Source organism: Hyaena hyaena, unplaced genomic scaffold (assembly GCF_003009895.1).
Source record: "Hyaena hyaena isolate Hyena2069 unplaced genomic scaffold, ASM300989v1 scaffold_44, whole genome shotgun sequence".
NCBI classification, from domain to species: Eukaryota; Metazoa; Chordata; class Mammalia; order Carnivora; family Hyaenidae; genus Hyaena; species Hyaena hyaena.
Genome location: NW_024080676.1, coordinates 1,775,434 through 1,793,242, shown reverse-complemented (window position 1 = coordinate 1,793,242; position 17,809 = coordinate 1,775,434). Strand labels below are relative to the sequence as shown.

The 17,809-nt window shown below is 40.4% G+C and overlaps 1 protein-coding gene across 3 annotated transcripts in view; it reads left to right on the top strand.

Moving 5' to 3' along the window:
• The window catches only part of MYOF (myoferlin), a 156,252-nt gene that overhangs the window by 68,494 nt on the left and 69,949 nt on the right, over positions 1-17,809 (top strand). For all 3 annotated transcript variants that reach the window (XR_005528089.1, XM_039230277.1, XM_039230276.1), the window contains exons 16-19: positions 2,689-2,771; positions 4,851-4,889; positions 8,145-8,269; positions 9,415-9,531. Coding sequence is in view for 2 of the 3 variants with exons in the window: in XM_039230277.1 (XP_039086208.1) it covers positions 2,689-2,771; positions 4,851-4,889; positions 8,145-8,269; positions 9,415-9,531 (364 nt within the window). In the remaining variant the exon portion in view is untranslated. The remainder of the gene's footprint in view (positions 1-2,688; positions 2,772-4,850; positions 4,890-8,144; positions 8,270-9,414; positions 9,532-17,809) is intronic.

The following is a 17,809-nucleotide window of genomic DNA, read 5'->3' as shown; positions in this document are numbered from 1 at the left end:
ATTGCTGCAGAAAAGCTTTGTGTATCTTGGTTCCATTGGCTTATAAGCAAAAGAAGGGAAAAATGATCTGAAAATGCCCCAAAATAAGAAATCAAGGATTTAAATACCATTTAGGGTATACAAAATAGACTTCAGAAATGGAGTGAACCATTCCTTGAGAAGAATCACTAAAACATTCCAATAGCTATTCTCTGTTATTGTTGGAAAGGAAAATGGGTGGGGCACCTGGGTGGCTCAGTCAGTTAAGCATATGACTTTGGCTCAGGTCATGATCTCACAGTTCATGGGTTTGAGCCCTGTGTCGGGTTCTGTGCTGACAGCTAGCTCAGAGCCTGGAGCCTGTTTCAGATTCTGTATCTCCCTCTTTTTCTGACCCTCCCCTGTTTGTGCTCGCTCGCTCTCTCTCACTCTGTCTCTCTCAGAAATAAATAAAACATTAAAAAAAATTTTTTTTTAAAAGGAGAATGGGCAAAGGTACCTATCTGATTGAATGCAAAGAAAATTCCCTGAGAAGCTCTGATGGAATTTTAACTAGACCACCCTCCTAATGGGGATTAGCCATATTAAGGCCATTCTTGTGTGTGTTCTAGCTGGATGAGGCATTCAGTTGGCAGTCTTTACCTCCTTGAGATTGAAAATAGCAGATACCATCATCCTCGTCATCAGCGTTGACACTGGTGTTAGCTACCATTTTTTTGAGTACTTTAAGTGCTATGCCATGTGACTTAAATGCAGTATCCCATTTAGTCTTTAGAGTAAACTTCTAAATTAGAGACTAGTATTAGTTCATTTTACAGATGAAGATATTAAGGCTCAGAGAGGTCAGGCAACTTGCTCACAGTCACTCAGATATTTAGAGACTGAGTTGGGCCCTTACCCTGTCTGGCTATCCCCATAGTTTTCCTTTGACAGAATGTATTTGGCTTCTACATTATTAGCACCCTCTTGGTACTATGGCCACAGGGAACTTTGGGAGGAGGTCAGTAAGTTTCATTTTGTTTGATGGCCACATCACACTTTATTGAGGGTCATGGAGGGGTCATGAAGACAAAAAACAAAGAAAACAAAACAAAAACCTTCCAGTGAGTGTAAACTTGATTTAAGCACTTGATACCCTCAGGCAACATTCTGAATGTGTTCCATGGGCCTCCAGAACCCTCAGGGATGTGGATGTAGACCTATAGACTTCATGTGACTACTCCGGCTTACTTGCTTTGCAGCGGGTGGTTGTGGATTGAGCCATCTCACAGTTGTCTCTGGTCACTGCAAATGTGGTTACTTTCTGACCTGACCCACCCTCTCCAAGCCAATAGTGCAGATTAGGATGCAGAGAGAGGCCCTGTTTAACTAAGGAATCCTTGGACCCAAATCTTAGATAACATACTCTGTGGAGTAGTTGCACAACTGAGGGGAAGCTAAGAGTTCTTTAAATGTAGTCTAGATCTTTTTGGATGAACTGAAAAGATTCAAGAACCATGCATGTGACTTAATCTCCTTAATACTTTTTCTCATGAAAACTGTTTCATTAGTCACTTTTTGTAATCTAATATTAGTATACTATATAATGTATAGTATTATATGTAACGTAGACTATTACTATAATATAGTGTAATAATATTACAGTGTAGTATAATCTTTCTCCCAAATACTGAACATTTCCTCTCTGCCATGGAGTCTTAGATTTCAGAGTAGGTATACCACTACATGGAATAAAGAAGAGGCTGAAATGGGGTGCATTAGTGGCTCAGTAGGTTAAACATCTGACTCTTGGTTTTGGCTCAGGTCATGAGCTCATGGCTTGTGAGTTCGAGCGCCACATCAGGCTCTGCACTGACAGTGTAGATCTTGCTTATGATTCTTTCTCTCTCCCTCTCAAAATAAATAAGTAAACTTTAAAATAAAAAAAGAGGATGAATTAAGCAGAGAGATGTTATTAATAGAAGCTTCATTTTTTACACCTGCTATTGGCCCAGCCAGAGACCACTTCATGGGGTAGACTTGTAAACTCTCTGTGCTATCCATGGAAAGATTAATAATAACATTGTATATACTTGTAGTGGGAATACTTGTCCCTACCATACAAATAAGATTTAGGTTCTAGACAAGCAACTGCCCTCAGCTATTACACAGTAGGTGCTCAATAAATATTTGAATTGAATTGGAAGGGAATTGTTCTTCCCGTGAAAGACCCATTGTAGTTGTTAAACCATCAGAGTAAAAAGTATGAACATGATAAAATAAGATACACAAACTTATTCTATGTAATATGATTACATTACACCCATTATAATATATAATGTACCTATAATTCATTCATTCTATGACAATGGTACTGAGTGGCCATAGACACATCCCTTGACCTCTCTAAAAACCTCAGTTTCCATAGCTAAAATGAATTGCTCTATTAATGTTTCTCAGCAGGTAGTTGGAGGACCATCCATATCAGAATCAGTTGAGATATATACTTTGTAAATTCAGGTACTTGTTCTCTACCCCTGCTTTTATTGAATCGAAAGCTTGGGTAAGAGATGAGAGGGGTTTCCGGGTGATTCTTAAAGTATAGTAAAGCTTGAGGCCCACTGGACAGAAGGATTTCTGAGATCTAAGGTCTTTTCCAACTCAGCCTTATATTGTTGAAGTGGAGCTGTATCTTCATAGGTAGAAGCCTTAACCTGTTTTTTTACACAGGGACCGTCTTACTAAAAATGATGTCGTTGGAACAACATATCTGTACCTCTCTAAAATTGCTGCCTCTGGTGGGGAAGTGGAAGGTAAGTCACTCAGCAGACCTGAACTAGACAGAGTACAGAACTTCTGAAGCAGAATGAACTGGGATGGCCACCTGGCAATGGACTTGGTTTATCAAAAGCCAAAAGTGATGAGCCTAGAACTATTTCAGTGATGTTTTGGTGATGACCAGCAGAATGATTAATTCATAATTAATAGTGAAGGCAACTAATAGTTTGAAGAATATGGTTTTCTTGGTCCCATCCAAAAACTCTTCCCAGTAGCTATTTCATAAATTTTTGACTGTCAGTACAGAGTGTTGGCACCCTATTGTTACAGTGGTATTGACTCTAGTCCATCCAAATATAAAATAATACTCCCTTCTCCACTGATTTCTTTAGCAGGAACATGGATATCAGGTAGCAATGAGTCATAAAATCTCCACTTGTTAAGATAATGTTTATTTTGTTTTCATGCTAACAAGCATTGATAACAAATACACTCTTCTGTTCATTGTTCTCCATACTGAGAACTACTTGCCTATACCTGGCATTGCGGTTCTGTGCATACACCAGAAATTGTAACAGGAAATGAAGGAGAAAAGCAAAGATGGTAAGAGAGAAAAATTTAATGCTAACATATCAATAATATTAGCGGTTGATTTTTGTTACCAAAAAAAAATAACAAAAATGCTTGTAATTGCTAATGTATTAAACATACTGAATAAATTATGTGAGAGCATTCGAGACAGAATATTGTCTTGAGAAACTCAAGCTTTCTCTCCTCATTTTGTTTAAGAGGAAGCTTTATAGGTTTTAAAAAATATATTAATCCAAGCAATGTATAACATGAATAAGAACCTGGAAGATATTAGAGATATCATAAAGAAAATACAGATTTCCTCTCTCTAGAAGAAAAAAAAAAGGCAGTTTGAAATTACAAGAAAAACAAAATACTGAACAAAGAAGATATTTACAAAAAAAAGTCACATGTGTCCATTATTTGAAGAAAATACTAGAAACTAAGAAAGATCCCATCTGCATGTCTTCTGCTGAGTGGTGGAGGGGGGGCCATATGACTGGAGCATAACAAAGGAAATGTAATCATGACTCTTTCCTTCCCTCTGCAGAGAACAGTATTTATATGGGTGCTATACTGTTAGCACTACTAATAGTTTTCTATTTTTTTCTTTGATGCCTACAGCTTAAGCTCTGAATGGAATGTAAATGTTATTGTCCATTGCAATGTAGAAGTATAGAAGATAGAAATTAGAAGTGGAAGGAGGAATGCAAGTGGAGGAAGCGTAGACATGATGATAGCCTTGTCTTACCAAGTGAGGAATCCAGAAATAAAGACTAGATTAAATCATAATGGCAATCCATAGTTAAAATCATACCAAAACTATATGGGTTGGGGAGAATCAAAATGAATTACATCCATTTATCACTGGCAAGAAGTCATTCAATTATTACCTGGAGGTAATTATTCAAGATTTATTGGTATAAGCATTTTTCTTAGTGATATGATGGTAACACCCAGAAGAATTAAAACCAGAAATTACATGCAGTTTTCAGCCTTGTCTCTGAGGTCTTCTCTCCTTTGAAAGTCCTGCAGACTGTCTGTTATGGGTGTCAAAATAACAAGAGCAGCAGGCATCCCCCCCAGAAAAGAAACAAATAAGGTACCATAAACTACAAACCCTGGCCTTTACAGCCTCAGACTGAATTAACTTGGATTTTCTGGCCTTGGTCCCAGTTAACTCAGATATAAGACAAGTACACATTTTATTAAAAATATGAAATGTTGCTAACTTCTCCAGGCCTCCTTTGGTGGTGAGAAACTAGTTCTTCTCAGATGTTTTGCTGCTTTGGGACCAGAAGGATTTGAATTGTTTAATGTGTGGTGCTTCTGCCGGTTATCACAAAGGTTTGGGTCTTTTTGCATTTAACCAATGAGACTGGTATAAATTACAAAAGGGTCGTGTCACTTGGGTCTGAATTTGGTGTTTTTCTGATGTTGCTAAACCACTTACCTACCATTGGATTTGATTAACTTTTTCATTGTCTCTTTGATAATGCCTGTGTTTCTCTTGTTGTTTAACCAATCGTATTTTTACTATATAGATTTATCATCTTCGGGATCTGGGGCTGCATCGTATACAGGTTTATGCTTTGTAATTTTGCTATCTTCTAGATTTTCCTGTTTACTGTTATCTTATTAAGAATGTATCAATTGACTATCTTTAGAAGCTTTTTTTGACATTTTGCTGTCTCAAAAGTAGTTTTGCTATAATTTTAATTTTTGTATTTGTGCTGCATGGTTGTCCTGCATGGCTAAGATGAAAACAAATGTGCTACTTAGGCTTTGCTACCATCTCACTTTTTTCACCTAGATGCATACCATCCTAATGGGTGCCAGTGTAGATAACTGTTTGTGAGAGATAACCTTGTCATTGTTGTTTTTGTTCAGTAGGTAGAGATATGGGGCACAATTTCACTTGTTCAAAATGTACGCAGTAACTGCCCCTCACTTTGAACATGCATCTCTAGGTTGGAAGACATTGAACGATCATACGCTGAAGGGCTTCATCTTTCAAATAGGGGGGATCATAACGTTCTTTGGCCTGCACAGCACTGGCCATTCTTTGCAGGTTTGCTCAATGGTCTCACATTTGACCATCACAACTCTCCTAATATCACTGTTCCCCAAATAGATTAGGACTTGAGGTTTATAGAAATTTGTCACCTTTCAAATAAATACGATAATCCCTGCCATGCTAATTACCCAGGACTGTGGTGAGAAGGGAAAAGAGGTAACTGCAGTGAGAAAACTTTGCAAACAGAAGCTCTATGCAAATATAAAGCATGATTGTCTGCCTTTGTGTTACTGGCACAGTGTCCTATTCATATTTGTTTTTAAAAATCAATCCTAATATCTTATATTTGGACTTTATATGAACATGAAGTAGGCCTTTTATAACAAACTTGGCAGATATGGTAACGCTTCATTCCTTCATTCATTTGTCCAATCAATTCAAGAATGTTTATGTGCTAGTTCCCCATGGTAGGATCAGTCCTTGGTGTTTAAGGAATCAGAATAAAATATATTTGAAACCTTCCCCACCCACCAAAGGAATTTATAATGTAGTCACAGAAATAGGCAGCTATTTAAGATTCAAAAAATAAAATATAAAGTGATACCTTACAGAAATCCAGAATTCAGGGAGGTGAATGAAGTGTGGAAAATATTGTTTGAAAAGCAGGTCAGAGGAAAAGGCTGATGGCCAGATTAAAGAATTTTTGTTTTATGTAGTATAGGCTTTTGAGGATGGTTATTGGAAGTTTAATGTGACACTTGTGCAGGAAAACCTTGGTGAGGAAAATTTGGAGGCAGGAAGAGACTTAACTCCTGAGAGAATAAGCTTTCCCTGGAGGCCATGCTGAGCCATAAACCCAGAGAAGAAAGGTTCTCCATGTTAATGCATAACTAGCAAGTCAAAGGGTTTAAAATACCTGAAAAGAGATTTGCTTGGACGAAAAGAATTAAGCTGTTGATATCACAGTAACATGAAGTAGATCATTACTGATAATGATTGTCTCCATCCCTAGAAATTTTTAATGAAAAGCAAATACTCATGACAAACAACATAATAAGTCACCCATGGGAACTGGCTGGGGGTGAGGTGGGGCTAGACCAAAGGGATGGGTGGTGTACTAGAAACTCAAGATCTGGGCCTCATCTTCAGGGACCTTTGATAAGTCATGTCACTTCTATGGGCCATCCACAATGTGGCATGACTATGTTGCAAGAGTTTTAATGTTCATTCTTACTTGAACATTCTGTGATTTGACTTCTGGAAGTGACTTCTTTCCTCCCTTTGGATCTCTGCTTTAGTTCTCTGCTACAGTTCCGCACAACAGATACTCTAGCTCAAGGAAAGCAATCTAAACTCTTATTATTAATAATACAGTTGTCAACTTTGTCATGTTCCATATGGCAGACTAGATAAAGCCAAACCAATTCATATGTCCAGCTATAATACTCATTCCCGCCCCCCCGCTCATTTGGTAACAGGATAGCACAATCCAGGGAAATCTCTTTTGGGAAAATTCTTGGTCCCCATTTGGGTTTCACAAAAAGTTTCCAAACAGATGTGAAATATGGCACCCCAAGGTGTCACCAAATCTCACGCTTAGGCTCTCAGTTGTTAACTTTCCTACATCTTAATTTAAATTAAGATGCTTTCTTCACTGAGATTGCACTTTAATCTCTGCCAGTGTGCATGGTTCCTACCTCTTCTCAAAAGTGCCCAAACCCATTTATACATGGTGTAAGAACCTCAAATAATAATTTTTAAAAATTGCAAGAGCTACATTTGGTCAACTGCTCATTAACAGGTATTCTGCTCACCTGCTAATCCACATTTATCTTTCTCCTTTACATTTAAGCATAGAATTGGAAAGGGCCATAGAGGTGATGTGGTCAACTTCTCATTCATAGAGGAATTGTCTTGATGACAATCCTGAAAGCCCTGGCCTCAACATTTCTTCTGTCACCAGTGTGATCTGTCCCATTGCTTGACATCTCTAATTCCTAGAAAGATCTTCCTTATATTGAGTGAAATAAAGGGCACCCATCAATGGCCCTTGCTGTGTTTTTGGAAACAAATCCGTCCTTCTTCCATATGGGAGCCGTTCAGATGGTTGGAGACATTCCCTCATCTTCACATACAATCTCCCTTTGACCCCACTATTTCTTTACCTTCCCCTCAGTTCCTGCACTGCACTGGGAAGCAGTCTTGCTAAGACAAGGCAGCAGAAATATGGAGCATAGTGGATGCTCAACAGAGATAGAATGTTTGAATGGGGACTTTATGTTGCTTATAAATATCATATGGCCATAACCAAAGGCAGACAGTTCATTGTTATATATAAAAAATTTCAATGTCTTGTATTTTTAATCACATCTGCTGTATTTGTACGAACTATTTTAGTCTAAGTAGAATTCTGGGGGAACAAATGCAGTTAATCTGATATACATCATTTAAATTACTTCTCCAAACAGCTTAATCTTGTATCCCAATTACCAATGACACACTTAATACAATACCAATCATAAACTTGCAAAAAATGTGAAGATCAACTTGAAAGTCTTGTTATTCTTTCATTTGCATAGCATTATCTTTCTGTGATAACATAAGTTTACCTGAACTGTCTCCTGAATTTTTTTATTTAATGTCTTATAACAATAAGAAAAGAGAAATAGGGCAAGTCTCACAAGTGCTTATAACTATGCACTAATACAACTAACTCACATATTAAAGGAAAATAGTCTCACTTGGCTAACTAATAACTAATATTTATTTCAATAGATTGAGTGTTAAAAGCCTAAAATCTAATAATGATGTTATCTTTCAGCAAATACAGGAGAAACAGAGGTGGGCTTTGTTCCAACATTTGGACCTTGTTATCTGAACCTTTATGGAAGCCCCAGAGAGTACACGGGATTCCCAGACCCCTATGATGATCTAAATACTGGCAAGGTTAGTTTCCCAATTAAGGTTTGTTATTAATGGAACACTGATTAATGTGATTCCTTCTTATAATGGTTATAATTAGTCTCATATCTAGGGGATGCCCCCTCCCCCCCCACACACATATACCTGACATGTGACTGATTAAGTGTTGAAGGACAGAAGTTACATGGTCCTCAAGTCTTTGAATACAAGGTTAGGAAAGGATCCTGGAGACCATCGAATTTGACAGTTAGACATGCACAGCATGGCCATTACCCCAGTCCTGCACTTCAGTCAGATGTCAGTGATCAATGCTAGTTCTTTCCTAACCAGCAAATATGCTGCCTCAGAATTCTCTTCTATACTGTGCTCTAGGAAGTTACCAAACAATTGAAGGTGACATGCTTGAAGAAACTGCTATCTCTGATCCAATCCAACATCTTCATTTTATGAGGATATGGAGGTCCAGAGATTGGAAATGCTCTTTCCAGCACATTAGAAGCCAAAGTAATGTCTTTGAGTCAGCTCTGAAGGCATAAGAAAGGGACTGAGGTAGAGAGAAAGCCCTGAGGGAGCAGGTAAAGGACTGGCTGTGGAAGTGGAAGCCTTCCCTTCCTCTCCAGAAAATTCTGTTGCCAGTTCTGCCAGATATGGAGGGAGGAGTATCCGCTCTTCATCTTTATGCTCTGCCACACCCAGAACATCTTCCTCTTTTATTTCCTGGCTACTCTGAGACTTGCCCTGGTTGCCAGCATGGCAGCCTTCCCTTCCTGAGAAGAGGAGGGAAGGAGCCAAGTTGACACAGATAAATGCAGAGCTGCTCTACTGAAGTAGGGTGAGGGAGACTTTGAGTACCTTCCACTCCCACCCCCAGCCTCTGGGAACCCCTTCAGGATCCAGAGCATGGCTTGAAAGCTCTCACCTCAGTCATAGCTAAGATCCCTTTCAGCCCTGGCTCCCCCTGCTCTTTGGGACCTTTCCAGAAGTCACTGCTTTTTCTTTCAGATACCAAAGACCTGAATCCCACTGAGAGAGTTATTGGCCAATAGATTTGAAGGTTAGGGCTGTGGGAAGGAAGCACTAAGTTGTAGCTACATTAGCCTGACTAGATAGACAGTTCTTTTTGTTCATGTTCGTGCCTGTAGGAATAATCCTGTGTTGTTGCCTTTCAGGGGGAAGGAGTTGCCTACAGAGGCAGAATCTTGGTTGAATTATGCACTTTCCTTGAAAAGACCCCACCAGACAAAAAACTTGAGCCCATTTCCAATGATGACCTGTTGGTTGTGGAGGTAATTGTTGGAGTGTGGATGATGCTTGGGGGTATGGAAAAGAGTGTGTTAGGGGATTGGTGGTGGATGGCTAGTACTGGCCTGCCTGAGCAAGTGGGGACATCGAGGGACTGAGGATCAGGTGTGGCAGAGTTGGAGCCCTGAGTCATAGCAAATACCTCTTGATCTATTTAACACTGTCTTGATCTATCTAAAACAGCTGCTTGGGGGTGATGAGGCTTACTTCATCTTTTGTGATGTTAATACTCTACTGAAAACTGGCAAGAGCAGTGATACCTCCAAACTGAATGGCCTGTTTGCTAACTGGGATTATGTGGTCATGGGGAAGTGGCCACAAGAGCCATCTCAACAGACATGGATGTCACCAGTAATCATTTCCACTTTCAGAAGTAGGCATATCTCAGGCTTCCCAGCATGTGAGGGGACGCATATAAATTCCTCCTGGAAGACAGAAGTCTTCCAAATTCACCTCCCCAGCCATTTCTTTTCTTTCCCTTTTTTTCTTTTCTTTTTTTTTTTCCCAATCAGCTATTTCTCCTCTATGGACACAATTTAAGCGCCCATGATCCATATGGTAGAAAGCTACAGATGTAATTTTTTCCTAGTAAATTCAAATGTCAGCGTTACTAATGCCAGGTAATAAATCCCAGAAGAAGAATATTACTGTCATTGAATTGTAAAATGCTCAGTTTTTCCTTGTCAGTTAATTGACATCTGTAGTACAGATTTGTTAACATAGGTGACGGATAACCCAATATTAAATCAGCCCTGCTGCTCACTGACCCATTTCCCACACACCCTATACCATTATTATGAGTTTTCAAAATAAATATGCTAGTTTATTTATGTTTTTATTTTTTGACTTCTAGAAATTTAACACATAGCACTGTGGAAGTTTAAGGTACACAGTGTGTTGATTTGGTACATTTATGTACTGCAATATGATTACCACTGTAGTGCTAGCTAGCACTGCCATCATGTCACATAGTTATCATTTTTTTTTTTTTTTTTTTGTGGTGAGAACATCTCAGATCTAGTCTGTCAGCAACGGTGAGGCATATAATATGGCATAGTTGACTATAATCCCTACACGCTGCATTATATCTCCAGAATTTATTTATCTTCTAACTACAAGATTGTACATTGACCAACATCTTCCCAATTCCCCCAACCCCTGGTAATCGTGTTCTACTCTCTGTCTTTATGAGTTTGGCTTTTTATAGATTCCACATATATGATCATACAGTGTTTGTCTTTCTCGGTCTGGCTTATCTTACTTAGCATGATGCCCTCAAGGCCCATCCATGTTGTCACAAATGACAGGATTTCCTTCTTTCTCATGGCTGAATAATATTCCATTTTGTATGTGTACACCACATCTTCCTCCAATTATTTCTGAGAATCCCAGGTTGATGCTTCTGTGTTTGAGAAATCTGAATTTTTTGCCAGAGCAGCCAGCTCACTGATGACCCTCTGCCTTGGGCTACTCCTTGCTGGATTCCACCTCTGACCCAACAAGCTTCTTGAGGCTGCTTCCTTCGCCTTCCCCTCCATTCTAGGCATGGGACAGAACTTTCTCTTATTTCTCCACATTATATCAGAAACCAAATGGCAATTTTAGAAAAGCTTTTACCTCCAGTCTGGAACAAGAGTAGGGAAACAGTAAAATGAGTAACTTGAAATGGCTACTAGAGGTGGCTGATCTCAAAACCCCTGGGCTCAGACCAGCTTTCTGGGTCTCTTGTATTTGGCCTCCCTGTCTCTCTCTAGCCTGCTTACTTGTGGCAGGACTCGGCTCCCCATCTGCCCCTACTCCCAATACCACCCTGTACACATGGCCACCTCAGAGTCCATGGCAAGTGCCATGAATTCCCCACCAAACAAAGCTTTCTCCTCCTTTCTAGGAGTGTCATGTCTGCCTGTTGTGAGATTTGCCCTTTTCAGGATGAGTGACAAGGAGAATATCTACTCCCTTTAGAGGACACTCTCCCTTCTCCCCCAGACCATTGTGGCCTTGTTCATGGACTCCCAAGAAGACAATATTAGGAGGTTAGAGTCCAAAGCAGCATATTCTGGAGTTTTCAGTCCTGGCGTGTTTGGAACATTAGTTGTCCAGTTATTTGTGAGCCACACTGATTTCAATCCAGCACCTTCGTCTTCCCCTGTAAGAAAAGATTGTGCCACGCCTTCTTTCCCAGGCTGCCTCTGTCTCCACCCTTCAGCCTCAGGAAGGAATGTTACACGACCACCAGCAAGCCATAGGGCATCAGTCCAAGTTCTCACAGGGAAAAGATCACTTCTCCCCCTACCCGAGTACAGATTATAACATAGTTCTGGCTGAAACATACACTTAACAGTTCACGTTACCAAATGGAACAGTTGAATTCAGATTATTTAAATGGTGAAAGAACCGTGATAGGTGTTTGTTTTATATTATAGTTAAAGGCCCATCCAAGGAAGTTGCCTAAAGGAAAGCAATGGTCTGCCTTGAATGTGAATTCATATCTCTACTTCTAGAATCAGAAACCGTTTAGAAATTTTAAGTCATAGTTTTCCCAATTTTTATACATTAATGTATCCAATAAAAAATTTTAGGGCACTTCTATTTCCTGAATTAGCCTCTCAAACAAGTGGATATAAAGGCCAGGTTATGACAGTAACTCTTGGGAGATAAGTCTTGAAGAAATTATCAAGTCTCTCTCCATCACTCTACTCCTTTTCATCCTACCTGTTCCCACTGATATACATAACTAACACCATCTGTGACTTATCATCCTCCCAGTGGTGCCATAATGCTATTTTTGGATTTAGCATTAATGGTTTTGACCACTCTTGAGTTATCCCAGAGTTTCTGTTGTGTAGTGAGGAGTGATTTTGCTGAAGTGAGAAATGGAGTCAAGTGTGCAGAAAAGCAGGTGTGTGAGTGCTGGTCAGTGCACCTAGCCACCACCTAGTCTGCATGTCCGGGACAGTGAGGCTCTGTGCTTCTCTATTCCTGACATGGGCTCACAACTCTTATATAGGGTCTGAAGAAGTGCCCCAGGGTTTTCAGTTACTTTGTTACATTTCATGAGGGTAATGATAGAGTACAGTGATATTCTTGACTTTGGGGGTTTGCTACTATCTCAGGAACATAATCCTTGCGAATGATAGATCTACCATAACATAATAACAAAAGGTGACACTTGAAGACCTTGAATGCTGGACTTCTCCTGACTTTTCCAACCTTACTCCTGCAGACTAGGTCATAAATCAAAAGAATCTCTATAAGCAGCGTGTTCTGTGGGATCATGCAATGTAAGCTCATTTTGTTTTGGTTGTTTACTTGTTAAAGAGACACAGAGCCAAAAGCAACAGGTTCCCCTGGTCGATAAGATCCTGATGAGAGTCTTTCTATTCATCCCATAATGCCATCAATTCTGAAGTCGAGGAATCATAACAGATCTTAAGAACAAATTTAGAAAAAGGAAAGAGAAGAGAGGGTGGGTAGAAAAATGGAGCAGTTTACATGCCATTTACTGCCAAGATCGTGCAAGAAAATAGCTAGAAACCACTCAAAGGCCTCCATGGTGTGGCATGGGTGGTTCTGGACTTGAACTGTAATAGATTGATTGGCTCTTCAAGATGCCAGCTGCAACTTGGGGCCAGGCAGAAATGCTGCCATGGGTTCTCAGCAGTTACAGTGCCTCTTTACTTTGTTTTGTCACCAGAATGGAATTTTTAAGTGCATGATCTTTCTTTTTATTGTAAGCACTCATAATGGAGAGGGAGAGAGGGAAGGGATAGGAAGAGGCTTAACAAAGTATGGTAGCTAGAATGCAAAAGTGAATTCTTTTTTCTTTTTTACTCCAAATAATTAAACACATACAGGCAAAGAAGCGTGTGTCATAAATTTAGTAAAAATAAAACCAAAAAGAAACTCAAAAAACAAAGAGCCAACAATATAGTCTCCACAGTATATGTCGACAATATAAGAGTGGCTTTTTATAAACTGAAATAGAAAACCAAGTTACTTCTCTTTGATCCAAATAATTAAACCCAGACAGCAAAATGGCTTATGTCTTAAATTTAATAAAAGCAAAAATGGAATCCATAAACTAAAATCCCAGTAACATTAAAAAGCAGAAGAGGAGCTGAGACTCGGAAGACATGGCCACAATGCAGGCAGCCAGGAGCCTGGTAAGAGAGTGAGATGAGCAGATTTTTGTAACCACCAGGAGCCGTCATCCTAGAAGGTGATCCTGACCCTTTTACCATTTCCAGAGATCCCATGTTCCAGGTCATATGCAAATAATTTAACTTCTGGTAGTGCTCAAGAGGGCAGCTTGGTTGCTGTGAAGTAATAGTACGCGTATTTGCTCTTTGACCCTGGTTCCTGACACTGAGCTCCTAAATCTCTTGGGATTTCCTGGGCGATAGGAGAGTCTTTTGTTCTAATGAGGTGACTCTTATGGGCTCCTAGATTGAAACTGCTCATAAGAAAGACTAAGCCATGATTAGAAGCTTGGAACTTTCTACCCTACCCCCTATTCTCCCTAGAGGGGCTAGAAATTGAGTTAATGATCCATCATATTTATGTGATGAAGCTTCCATAAAAATGTCCAAAATACAGGATTCAGAGAGCTTATGGGATGGTGGATACATGTAGATTTGGGGAGAGTATTGTGCCTGGAGAGGATCTGGAGTCCCGGCGTCCCTTCCACATACCTTCTCCTATGCAGCATTTCTATCTGAATGTCCATTGTAGCCTTTATCATATCCTGTTATAATAAACTGGTAACCAGTAAGTAAACGGCTTCCCAAGTTTTGTGAGCTGCTCTAGCAAGTTAATCAAACCTGAGGAGGAAGTCATGGGGACCTCCAATTTATACCCAATAAATCAGAACCTGGACTTTGAATTGGCATCTGAAGTAGGGATGGGGCAGTCTTGTGGGACTGAGCCCTTCTGTCTCTGGGTAGATAGTGTCAGAATTGAGTTAACTGTAGGAGACCCAACTAGTGTTGCAGACTTGCGTGGTGTGGGAAAATCCCCTACACGTCTGCTATCAGAAGTGTTCAGAGTGTGGTAGTCATGTGAGAGTAAAGGAGGAGCACAGGAGGGAGAGAGAATTTTTCCGCCTCAGTTGCCAGAGCCCAGAGCTGCCCTCCCTCCTTAGAGCTGAACTGGCCTGTTACCCCAGTCAAGAGACCCTTGAAGAAATGCAGCTGGGTTCAACCTGGCTGCTTCCGTAAGGAATCAGGCAGGTAGAAGAAGATGAAGTGTGGCAATCCCAGTCCTATTCGGACACTTGCTAGCTTCTCGAACTCTTCCCAGTCACTGAAGGACCCCATTGTTTTGTCTCCGCCATCTGGGATCTGTTCCCAGACCACTTTCACCCTACTCCTCCCCAGTCTTCTTGTGTGTGACCTAACATATTGTGGGACCATTTTATGAACATGCATTCTGTCTTCTGCTCAATTAGAACCTCCTTGAGTTCTCCCATTAGTCTGGCCTACATAAGCGCTCAACAAATATTGCTTAAAATAACACATTCAGATTCTTCCACCAGCTTTGCTAGCTGTCAGTCACCTTTAGTAAATAGACCAAGGGTGGCAAGTTGGACAGTTTTCTTTGGCATAATCTCCTTGTCACTGATCCTTTTTTTTTTTTTAAATGTTTTTATTTATTTCTAGGAGAGAGAGAGAGAGAGACAGTGTGAGCAGGGGAGGGTCAGAGAGAGAGGGAGTCACAGACTCTGAAACAGGCTCCAGGCTCTGAGCTGGCAGTCAGCACAGAGCCCGACGCGGGGCTCGAACCCATGAACCGCGAGATCATGACCTAAGCGAAAGTCGGACGCTTAACTGACTAAGCCACCCAGGCGCCCCTCCTTGTCACTGATCCTTAATGTCCCATGCCTGGTGGTCCCACAGCCACTTTTAAGAGGCTTTAGCTATTACTCCTCTTTAGTATTCTGCTTGACAAAAATCACGCCTTCTCCAGATTTACTCCTAAAACTCTTTTACCACCTCCATCTACAACACGCACTGGTCTTTGATGATTAGAAAAAGAGAGCCCCTAGGCCCTACAAAATCAAAGAAACACCCATCAGTGTCCAGTAGATTATAATTTACATTCTTTAACTTTCCCCTATTATGAGCAATTTTGCCCAAAGGCAATGCAGGAAACAAAAGCTGAGGCTCCAGACTTTTCTAAACTTTGTTGTTTGTTCCTTCTTCTCTCTACCTTTTTGAGCCCTGAAGACACAGAGGAAGTGGGAAGGGCTAGGGGGAGGGTGGAATTCTAGGCTGCTTAGCCCAGAGCCCGGCTCTGGGGCAGGTGAGCAGATGGTAGATCACCTGCCCCTTGTGGAGTTTGGACCTGTGAAGTGATCAGTTTGCAGCTCCATCTTGAGCAGCTTGCGGTAATGGCCAAAACCCAAATTACTGTCTTAGAGCTCAGACTCTCCAGGCTGAGGGTGCTAGGGTGCAGGTGACAGCGAGCTCTGCTCAGGAAAATCCAGGGAGATGTAATGGAATTGTGGCCATGTAGAGGTGTACAAGTCAGAGCCAGCCCAGCCAGAAGTGGCCTCTTCACCCTTTCCAAGGCCTCTCCATGCACCTTCTCTCTTCTCTTCAGCCCCTGTATTAGCAAATGGTTCCAGCTTAAATGCGGATCATTTTGGGGGCCCCTGACTTGGGCCCTAAATTAGGTTTCATAGTTTTGCTCCTTCCCTTCTCTATATCATCCCGGATGGTTTACAAAGAAGTTAAGCTATATATATAAGTTCTGACTAATACAAATAACTTCCTGCTTTCTAATTTTCACACAATTTAAACCAAACCCAGCATTTCCACAGCATTCCCGAACCCTGGATAGTTCAGGAGGCTTAGTTGTTGTCAGTAGATAAGGGGACTCCTGACAAATGACAAAAGTCTCCAACACCCTCTCTGCCAAAGTGACGGTGGATTAAATAGGTAGGAAAAATTTTAAATTCGCAGTGCTAGGAGAGTCTCTGGGATGTGGGGCCCAGCTATAAGGATATTTTAAAGCCTGTCAGGTGATTCAATATGCAGCTAAGTTTTCAAACGAATGTTTTGGAAAGACTTTGAAAAAAGATTGCAACTCAGAGGGATTTCTGATGAAATCCTGTTGGGGGTTTCTATTGTACCATGTCAAAAATCCTTTTAACCAAAATAGAGATTTTTTAATAGTGGCACGTCCTGTGGTTCTTCAAGACAACAAACTACAATCACTGTCAGATGTTCTTAAAAACAGTCCTCAAAAAGTTAAAAAGTAGAATTACCATGTGATTCCAAAATCTGCTATGTATGTACCCAAAAGAATTGAAAGCAGGGACTCAAATGGATGTTAGTACACCCATGTTTATAGCATCATTATTCACAATAACCGAAAGGTAGAAGCAATCCATTGAAAGCAATCCTTTAATAGATGAATGGATAAACCAATGTGGCATATACACACTGCTACACTTATTAAATTCGGGTGCCATTAGACAGAAGTGGCTGTAATGCCTGAGCAGCCTACATAAGCAAACCAGGATGTGAGCCTGTAAATGCCTCCAAGTTAAGAAATCAAAACCAAAGGACACAAATCACAAATAACCCACTAGGCTTTCCCAAATAATGCGGCCACTTAAGCTATTGGCAATCAAATAATTTCCTTGCCTTCCTTCCACATTTGCTCTCTCAAAGTCTTTCCTCAGCTCATGTAAGTGGAGCACTCTTAACCACTTCTGCTTTGTCATTGCTCAGTCCCATCTATGTTTGCTCAAATAAAATCTTAAAAAGTTTTAACATGCCCCAGTTTATCTTTCAACAGTACAATGTAGAATTATTTAGACTTAAAAGGGAAGGAAACTCTGACACATGCTACAACATGGCTAAACCTTGAGGGTATTGCACCAAGTGAAATAAGCCAGTCACAAAAGGACAAATATTGTTTGATTCAGCTTACATGAGACACCCAGAGTAGTCAAACTCAGAGAGACAGGAGGTGGGAATGGGGAGTTGGGGTTTAATGGGTACAGAGTTTCAATTTTATAAGATGGGCAGAGTTTTGTGGATAGATGGTGATGGGAGCACAAGAATGTGAATGTCCCTAAGGCCACCAAACTACACACTGAAACATGGTTTATACGGAGAATTTTATGTTCTGTGTGTTTCACCACAGTTTTATTTTATTTTATTTTATTTTTATTTTATTTTTACAAATGGTTTATTGTCAAGTTGGTTTCCATATAACACCCAGCGCTCATCCCAACAAGTGCCCTCCTCCATG